The 9531-nt window shown below is 45.3% G+C and overlaps 2 protein-coding genes across 3 annotated transcripts; both read right to left on the bottom strand.

The window, feature by feature from the left end:
- Positions 1–1664: 1664 nt before the first annotated feature.
- LOC119299997 lies at positions 1665–7108 on the bottom strand. Its single transcript, XM_037577088.1, has 2 exons — positions 5884–7108; positions 1665–1919 (listed from the first exon to the last, which is right to left on the bottom strand). Exons 1-2 carry the CDS (start codon positions 7106–7108, stop codon positions 1777–1779), a joined length of 1368 nt encoding a protein of 455 aa, XP_037432985.1. The 3' UTR covers positions 1665–1776.
- Positions 7020–8446, bottom strand: LOC119302828. Of its 2 annotated transcripts, none has more exons than XM_037579864.1 (4): positions 8215–8446; positions 7667–7985; positions 7370–7591; positions 7020–7279 (listed from the first exon to the last, which is right to left on the bottom strand). In XM_037579864.1, exons 2-4 carry the CDS (start codon positions 7983–7985, stop codon positions 7200–7202), a joined length of 621 nt encoding a protein of 206 aa, XP_037435761.1. In that variant the 5' UTR covers positions 8215–8446; the 3' UTR covers positions 7020–7199. The 2 variants fall into 2 exon arrangements, with proteins under 2 accessions (XP_037435761.1, XP_037435762.1); XM_037579865.1 differs by having other exon boundaries at positions 7020–7255.
- Between the last annotated feature and the right edge of the window lie 1085 nt (positions 8447–9531).

The following is a 9531-nucleotide window of genomic DNA, read 5'->3' as shown; positions in this document are numbered from 1 at the left end:
CCTGCTCCTGTCCACCCTTCCTATGTTTGATGTACCTCCATATGGCCCACTCTGGCCCAGCTTGTAATGTCCAGAATATTGATCCATTTAATCGTTCAGGTGGGCGATCGCCCCTGAGTATGTTTTAGCACGAATAGGATGAAGACAATATAGAAGACTCACGAGTATTAGATCAAAGGTGACCACCTCAGCTTGTGTGATACATGGATAACAATAACCTGAAAATAAAAGCATATGCATATGAATATGGACAGCAATAACCTCTGATAGGAGGTAGGACAACACTTAACCATGCATTGCAGCGAAACCTCTATCAGGCCATTGTCCACTCATTACTGTAAACGATAGCTTGATTGTACAGAATTAGCTCACGAAAAGCAAGATGGCAGCAATGGAAATAAAGTTGTATCACTTCACATACACCAAAAGAAACAGAAATAAGTAAGGAGAACAAATTCAGTTGGCTGAACAGATCAAGCAGAGATGGGGCCTAGTATTTTAGCTCACCTACTTCTGGCCAGTACCCCCACAGATGCAGCAAAGAGTCCTGACGCTCCTCCTATTCTCCAAGCAGTAAGCCCGAGACTGACAGCAGCGACACACAGAAGGACCTGTGTATGGCAAAGAAAGTGAGTAAAGCAGCCTGGACATTGGCCTGCGCCAACCCAACCAAAGAAATGTGGCCAGCGAATCAAGGCAGAACGAACAGTGAGCTTCTTTTACTGATAAGTTAGATTGAACACCCTTAAGAAACAATCTTAAAAATCATATCGAAGCAATAAAGGGAAGTGGTTCAGTACTGGCTTCTATCCAATGAAACTGTAAACAGGGGAATACATTGGCTTTATGTGAAAACTAAAATGAAGGCACAACATGCAAGGTTTTGATACTGAACAAACTATAGTAACGATCTGCTGATTAGGACAGGTATCGATATAAAATGCTTATCTATTCCATGAAACCCTAAAGGTACTGCCGCCACCAGTGGCAGGATAATGTTGGTTGAGTAGAGTGTGATTCTAATGATGGCCAAAAAAACAGGGAAGAATAGAAGAGAAGGCAATTGACGAAAAGTTTGTAACCTGACTGACAAAATAAGACACATGGATGCTTATGAGATAATGGGCTACATGAACTTTGCTTGAGAAATTTGTATAGCTGAAGGGATTTGTTATCCAAATATAACATAAATGAAGTTGTCATGCACTTTAAATTACGACCAAATAAAAGTAAAGCGTAGATGAAGCTGAAATGAAGACGTCAACAACTCATAATAAATTATCTTCCATTGGACCATATTCTTGATTAAAAATACAGAAGTCCAACCACATACAGTTTTTATTTAGCTACCAGTTTCAAGAATGTGCTCCTAATTTGCTGTATATCCCAGCTTCTTGTCTTGTTTATGTATTGTCAATGCAAAAATCTACGAGCAATCAAAGAAGTTTAACAAAAAAGAATGAAGCAATCCACTAACTTTTATGGACAGGGAACAACAAAATGAAGACAGGATAAGCACTTGGTGTTGTTATCATATTTTTTTTTCTTTTTTTCGAAAAGGGGGGCTTCCCCGGCCTCTGCATCAGCATGATGCATACGGCCATCTTATTAAGCATAAAATAGTCCACAAAGTCTCCAAGTCTCAAGGTTGTCAACAAGAAAAGTAAGAAAAGGCTCACACAGAGCCCGAAGGCTAGATACACAAGCTAGCCAAAGCACTTATACATCACAGCCGTTTGGCTCCAAAATAGACAGGTAAACTAATTGCCTATCCTGTTACACGACCGCCATCCAAACCGGCTGAATATATCCCGAGCTACCATCTCCCATCGGATAGCAGCAGTAACCAAAAGCTCCCTGGCCTCCGTCGGAGTGAGTAGCGACCAGGAACGGATAAGAGCCGTTGCTCGGAAGATAACCTGCAAAACATGGATATTTGTTGATCTGTTAAAGACGAAGTCATTTCTGCAATTCCAAAGCGCCCACAAAAAAGCGCAAACCCCCAAGCGAATATGTTTTGCTAACCCGGGCTCTACCCTAGTTAGCCATGTCCCAAACAACATGTTAACCGACCTTGGTGGGGTAATATTGAAAGCGACTTGAATAGTCGTCCAAAGAATTCTAGCTAGTGGGCAGTCAAAGAAAAGATGTTTAATGGTTTCACCCTGATCACAGAAACTACACCTAGTAGGTCCTGTCCAATTACGCTTAATAAGATTATCCTTTGTTAAGATCACCTGTTTATGTAGAAACCACATAAACACCTTGATCTTTAAAGGAACTCTGACGTCCCACACATGCTTTGAAGTAGGAATCGAGCTGGAATTAATAACATCAACATACATTGATTTAACCGTGAATCCCCCCGACCTAGTGAGATTCCAGCGTAATTTATCAGGTTGTTGAGATAGTTGTACCTGCATCAGTCTCCTAACTAGATGCAGCCACTCTTCCCAACGATTGCCCACTAACGATCTTCTAAACTGGATATCCAGGGGTATCGAGGCGAAGACCGATGCAACCAAAGCATCGCGCCTTCGAACTATACGATATAGAGACGGATACTGGATTGCTAGGGGAGCCTCTCCAAGCCAAGTATCCTCCCAGAATCTCGTGCTTGCACCATTACCAACTAAATGCTTTGACCTCTGAAAAAATGAAAGCTTCACTTTCATAAGCCCTTTCCAAAAGGGTGAATCAGTTGGTCTAACCGACACCTGAGCCAAAGTTTTAGTTTGGAGATACTTGTTACGCAGGATTTGAGCCCACATGGCGTCAGTTCCTGAGGATAACTTCCACAACCACTTACTAAGAAGGCACCGGTTCTTGACTTCGAGATTCTCAATCCCCATACCCCCTTGGTCTTTCGGTCTACAAATGATATCCCACTTCGCTAACCGATATTTTCTCTTAGGCTCCTCCCCCTGCCAAAAGAACCTCGATCGATAGAAGTCCAGTCGTTTCCTAACTCCAACTGGGACTTCAAAGAAGGACAAAAGGAACATGGGCATGCTCGTGAGCACCGAATTAATAAGAATTAAACGGCCTCCATACGACATGAGCTTGCCCTTCCAACAACTTAGCTTCTTCTCGAAACGATCCTCAATACACTTCCATTCATTATTCGTGAGCTTGCGGTGATGAATAGGAATTCCTAAGTAGGTAAAAGGCAGCTCACCCAAACCACATCCGAACAACTGCTTGTAATCCTCTTGTTCCTCTTTGGCTCTCCCAAAGCAGAACAACTCACTTTTGTGGAAGTTAATTTTGAGCCCACTTAGCTGCTCAAACAAACAAAGCAGCAGCTTCAGATTTCTAGCTTTTACCAAGTCATGCTCCATGAAGATGATAGTGTCATCAGCGTATTGCAGGATGGATATACCCCCATCCACTAAGTGTGGCACCAAGCCCCCTATTTGGCCAACTTCCTTGGCTCTCCCTAACAACACCGCCAACATATCGGCTACTATGTTGAACAGAGTAGGGGACATCGGATCTCCCTGCCGCAGGCCCTTATGTGTCTGGAAGTAATGACCGACATCGTCATTCACTTTTATGCCAACACTACCCTTTTGCGTAAAAGTTTCAATCTGGCTCCTCCAGCCCTCGTGGAAACCTTTCATACGCAAAGCTTGTTGCAGAAAAGGCCATTTAACTTTGTCATACGCTTTCTCAAAATCTACTTTAAAGATGACTCCATCAAGTTTCTTAGAGTGAATTTCCTGGAGCGTTTCATGCAACACCACCACCCCTTCAAGGATGTTTCTGTCTGGCATGAAAGCTGTTTGGGATTGCTGCACCACAGAATGCGCAATCTGTGTGAGCCTATTAGTCCCAACCTTGGTAAAAATTTTGAAACTGACATTCAAGAGGCAGATAGGACGGAACTGCTCAATCCTGAGAGCGTCGGTCTTCTTTGGAAGCAACGTTATCGTTCCAAAGTTCAAATGAAAAAGTTGAAGCCGTCCAGCAAAAAGGTCATGGAACATGGGTAGCAGATCCCATTTGATGATATGCCAACATCTTTTGTAAAACTCCGCCGGGAACCCATCCGGCCCGGGAGCCTTATTGTTCTCCATCTGAGAGATGGCATCGAAAACCTCCTTTTCCGTAAACGGCGCAACTAGCATGTCATTATCAGCAGCAGTTAATTGAGGCACATCCTCAGTCCTGGACTCATCGAGGGACACAGCGCTATCCTCCGGCGGTCCAAATAACTGCTTGTAGTATTCGGTGATGTATAGCTTAAGATTATCGTGACCAACAATTGTGCCTTCATCTTGCTCGAGCTGAAATATTTTTTTCTTTCTGTGTTTGCCATTCGCAATCAGATGAAAGAATTGAGTGTTCGCATCCCCTTGGATTACTTTGCGAACCTTTGCTCTGAGCGCCCACTTCAGCTCTTCTTCGCGGAGAAGTTCCTTCAACCTCTTTTCCGCATCAATCTTACAGCACATATCCGCAGATTGAAGAACCGCTGATTCAGCTTTAACATCTAGGTATTGAATAATCTCCAGGAGTCTGTCTTTCTCAACCTTATAAACTCCACTTAGATGTTTAGCCCAACCTCGAAGAAAGCACCTCAAATGCCTAATCTTATTCTGCCATCTCTCGACAGGCGATCTACCCCTAGACTCTCTAGCCCACTCTGTGGCAACAATATCCAAGAAACCTTCTCTTTCAAACCATGACGTTTCAAAGGAGAAAGTATTCTTGTTTCCCACATGCCTTGGCTCCCCTGAGTCAACAAATAGCGGTGTGTGGTCCGAAATTCCTCGCGTTAGAGCCTGCACCGTGACCAGAGGGAACTTCTGCTCCCATTCGGCACTTGCAAGAACCCGATCCAACTTCTCATATGTCGGGTTTGGTAAAGAGTTAGCCCAGGTAAATTGTCTACCAGAGAGTTCGATTTCTCTCAAATCCAAACTCTCAATGATGGTATTAAACATAAAGGACCATCGCCCATCAAAATTATCGTTATTCTTTTCATCCCGCCTCCTAATAATGTTGAAGTCCCCCCCAACCAGGATAGGGAGTTGTTCGGACCCACAAATTCGAACCAGGTCAGCCAAAAATTCAGGTTTAAGCTCAGGTTGTGCAGCCCCGTAGACCGCCACCAACACCCAGTTAAACCCATCTATTTTGGACCTGACTCTGAATTTCACTGCAAAGTCACCCATAACAACACTCCGGACTTCAAGGGAATCACATCTCACACCCAGCAAGATGCCCCCAGACCTCCCTCTTCGAGGAAGACAATGCCAATCGAATTCCACCCCTCCCGACAACGTGTTAAGAAACTGAGGTGCAAAATTATCCCTACCAGTTTCAGAGAGAGCAATGAAATCTAAACGGTGCTCTAAAGATGCCTCCGCTAGAAACCTACGTTTAGCCAAGTCCTTAAGACCTCTGCTATTCCAGAATATTCCTTTCATAGGTCATCGTGGAATTTTTTGGCCTTACGAATTCTAGCACTCCTGCGTACCGCGGATGCAGGGTACACCTTCCGCTTCCACTTACGTTTAGGAATGTTATCACCTGTAGCCCGGTCCTCATAACCGTGCTCTGGTTGAACATGGGCTGCATCATCTACCTGGAGTTCATCCTCATCAGGCTCCGCAGACGGAGGAACAAGATCCGCGCAGAATTTATCAAGCACCCTAACACCCAAGGCCTCAATCTCCGCATCATTCAAAGGTTTTACAGCCGCTAGGTTTCTAATAGACTCCAAGGCCCGTTCCGCTTCCAAATCTAAAAGATCATTAACCGAGTTTTCAATTTCCAAATTATTATTCCCAAGAGACACCCCCACTTGGTTTGCATTATTAATAATCTCATCCTTAGAGAAATGCAGAATAGAATTTGAAACATTAACTGACATACCTGTTGTGCTCTCCACATCACGCAGCTTGGCCGCCCGCATAGCGCACCTCTGCTGCAAATCATCAACCTCCGGAAGGTCCTGGAGACGAGAGCTCGTCCGCCTCCCCTCGGAAGCAGGGTCTCGGATCCCTCCGAACGCGATCACCTCCTCCCGAGTAGCGGCTCCCGGAGTAGGTCTGGGAGAGGGGGACCGCGTAGGAGATGTGGAGATGCCTGACGGAGTTGGCACCAGGGCCTCCTGCCCTAGTCCGACCCCCCCAGCCGACGCCGTGGCAGCCGTGCGCTCCACCTGCAGGACCGCCGTCGGTACTAGAGGGTCAGGGGCCACCTGCCCCTGACGCCTGCCTAGCACCTCCGGCGACCCCACCACCAACGAGGCTCCCGCGAGACGGACCTCCAGGGCCTCCTGCCCCAAAGATATGTCGCCCCGGCTGGACACAGGTACCTGCGCCGCCTGCTGTGAAACAGAAGAATAAGAGGGAGTCGTGGCCACCTGCCCAGACGCCCCTCCCCTCCGCAAGGAAACCGAAGACCTAGATCGCCCTGGCGACTCCTGAGGCTCCACCTCTTGAACAACACGGGCACTGAAGCTGGCCGACTGCCGGGGTGACCGCCCAAAGTCCAAGACCGGTAGCGAATGCTCGAACGCATCGTCAGAGTCAACCCGATCACTCCACAGACGAGGAGGCGCCGACGACGGCAGAAAAGATCCAAACCGCAGTGAGTTATGAGGCAAAGACGAAGCCGGGGACTGCTCCATCCCGGCTCCGTTCTCCGGCTCCTGAGCAGCAGGCCCCGATCCATTGGGCTCCTGTGCTGCCTCATCCGCCTGCTCCCTGGGAGCACCTGTATCATCACCCCCATCGTGCATATCCACGTCAGTGCCAGCAGCAACCTCAGCAAACAACTCTGCATCCTCAAACTCAATATCAACTGGAAACACCTCGCCTCTATAGGTCCAGTTGATGACGTCTGGGACATACTCAATATCCAGAATGCTAACTCGCAGTCGAGCCACCCCCTGAGCTCTAGTGAACGCCATATCCACTTTCTCCGTCTTACCAACCATAATCCCCAAACTAGCCACCACACGCACATCAGAAAGAGCCTCAGACGGTGCCCCCGAGAAACGCAGCCACACCTGAGTAAGAGGCTTCCCCTTAGGCTCAACTTTCTTCCACTCGTGGAACTCCAAAATACCTTTGGTGCCTGGCACCTTACACATCCCAAAGCTCAACAAACGCTGCAAGTCCTCAATCGAAGGAAACTCCACTCTGAATACTCTATCCTCAACGGGTACGAGGTCCCACTGAAAATCACCCGGAGCCAACTCCTGAAGTCTCTGCACAATCTGAGCCTGGGAGACATCTCCCTGTGTTGTTATCATATATCAAACCTGTGTTATCATATATCAATCCGAGACGAAAATCACAATGATGTAGTATTGCCCATTTAAATAATTAAGGTAACATGTTGGTGGTCTAACCAGATGAAGTTTGCGAGGCAGATGATGTAGGCAATTGGACATTCACCCCGGCAGTTGCTGCTTTCCTTGCGAGTCGGGCCATCTTCTGTTTGTGTATGTACTCAGCTCGCCGCTCGTCGGATAGTCCAGCATACCAACTTTGTGGACTTCTTTTTTTGCCTGCAATATTGTTTTGGTGAAGATGAGCAGTACCCGCGGAGCTTGCCGCCGTACATACTGCAACTGTCATGTAGGAGGAGATTCAGATATGTACAAGTGATGCATCAATGCATTAGGACACAAAATGGGAGCACATACCATCTATGTGTGTGTTGGTGATGTTGCTCAAAGGGACAAATTGCTCAGACCCCACAGAAGAAGCATGTTCTTGTGATACCCGGGCATGGTTTACACTTTGTACGGCTGCAGTCTTCTTCTCACGCCGGGCGACACGACGCTTCTCGAGGAGCTCTGCTTTCTTTTCATCAGACAATCTGATGTACCATGATTGGTTACCTTTCTGTCGAGCAGCAGAACTACTCTCTGCATTTGCATTTAGAGGTGAGTTTGTTAAATACAGTGACGGGGCACGTTCGCTTGAGGCAAACCGACGTGCATTTGGATTTTTCTTCCCCATCTGAAAACACAAATGTTTGAGAAATGACAAAGAATCAAGGGATTTCTGAAGAACTTTATTGTTTGTAAACAAATTGCAAGGTCAGATGGAAAGCCAAATATCAAATCACCATTGAAAATAGTACATATAGGTTACCACTCTAGGAAAAATAACAGCGTACATGATCTATGAACAGATTCAGAGAATTAAAACATGACAAAAAATCGTAGATATTGGCTGTGGGGTGTACCTTCAAGTGATCAGAGAAGGTTTACGCAACAATACACATGGTGTGGAGCACCTATATCTCGTATACTAACTTCACACCTCACTACTTCTCTGAAATACAACCAAAGAAAATTTTAAGTCGAAGTATCTTATCAAATCTGAAATTTTCAGCATGAAAATACTACTAAGATCGCTATTAAAAAAATTAAGACGAAGTGTATTGACAAAACTGCAATTTACAGCATGAAAAGACTACTAACATCACTCCCGCTGCACCTATCTGCAAATCCGACAGGAACAAAAATCAGAATGGTACACTACCAATACAGATGATGTGGATATTCTTCATCTCGTATACTAACTTCACACCTCAATATTTCTCTGGAATACAACCATAGAAAATATTAAGTCAAAGTATCTTATCAAATCTGAAATCTTCAGCATGAAAATACTACTAAGATCACTATTAAAAAAAATTAAGCCGAAGTTTCTTGCCAAACCTGCAATTTACAGCACGAAAAGACTACTAAATCAGAGTTGGAAAGACAAATATGAAATCACCGTTGAATAGGTTAGTTTGGGTTCCTTCCAATGTTGATCCGCCACTCGATTTCCACTTTTGAAATTTCAGGGCAAGGTGTTTCGTGAGTGCATGAGGAATACAAGGGGATATTGAGTCAGAGAACACAAATCCACAACCCCACAGCCAATATCTCAGTTTTCTTCCTCCATCCCCTTCGCTTCTTCAGTGACAGAAGCGAAGAGTACATCAAACTAAAGAAGACCACCTAGAGGAGCAGCGTGACAAATTTTAAACGACTATAAAACAAAAGAAGACAGAGTCTGAAACATTTTTGCTATGTGCATGAGGCAGTCGTAATTACACATGTCTTCTAGGTGTCAGGGATCAGTTTGCTCTGACAGGAAGCTGCATATGGAAGATGTTGGGACCGGCAAAGGTTGATGTGTTTGTCTGCATACTTCTTTGTAACAAAGAGGTGTCAGTTTGCTTGATCACTTCTATGCTAATATCTTTCCCTAATAACTCTAATAATAAAGCACGGATTGACTCCGTGGGTTCACTGTCACAATACGCTTCTTTCCGTGATTTTACGCTTTCAGTTGGAATTTAAAACATATACGAGGTGGTACTAAATTTTGTTTTCTTTCATCAGTCGATCGATTCCCTCGATCTGTTTGTAATCCACGTCCTGGCCTATTTTTCCGGCCCATCCAGCCCAACCGTGCAAAAATAATAATGGTTGTTGCGAGCAGAATCGAGCTTGCAACCTCGTGTCCAACAACTTTTGACACAACCAACTAAGCTAGCTCCATCTGT

The sequence above is a fragment of the Triticum dicoccoides genome, chromosome 5A (genome assembly GCF_002162155.2).
Source record: "Triticum dicoccoides isolate Atlit2015 ecotype Zavitan chromosome 5A, WEW_v2.0, whole genome shotgun sequence".
NCBI classification, from domain to species: Eukaryota; Viridiplantae; Streptophyta; class Magnoliopsida; order Poales; family Poaceae; genus Triticum; species Triticum dicoccoides.
The sequence above is the reverse complement of the archived record's forward strand: the minus strand, read 5'-3'. Positions and strand labels throughout refer to the sequence as shown.

What these genes read in the sequence shown, in the direction of transcription:
- LOC119299997 (XM_037577088.1), bottom strand. Translation starts at nt 7,108, where the DNA reads ATGTGTAAGGTGCCAGGCACCAAAGGTATTTTGGAGTTCCACGAGTGG. An exon ending in TGATGTGGAGAGCACAACAG is followed by an intron (nt 1,920 to 5,883) that starts GTATGTCAGTTA and finishes CATGTTTTGCAG; the next exon opens with GTTATCTTCCGAGCAACGGC.
- LOC119302828 (XM_037579864.1), bottom strand. Translation starts at nt 7,985, where the DNA reads ATGGGGAAGAAAAATCCAAATGCACGTCGGTTTGCCTCAAGCGAACGT. An exon ending in CACCAACACACACATAGATG is followed by an intron (nt 7,592 to 7,666) that starts GTATGTGCTCCC and finishes CCTACATGACAG; the next exon opens with TTGCAGTATGTACGGCGGCA. An exon ending in TGCCTCGCAAACTTCATCTG is followed by an intron (nt 7,280 to 7,369) that starts GTTAGACCACCA and finishes ATGATAACACAG; the next exon opens with GTTTGATATATGATAACAAC.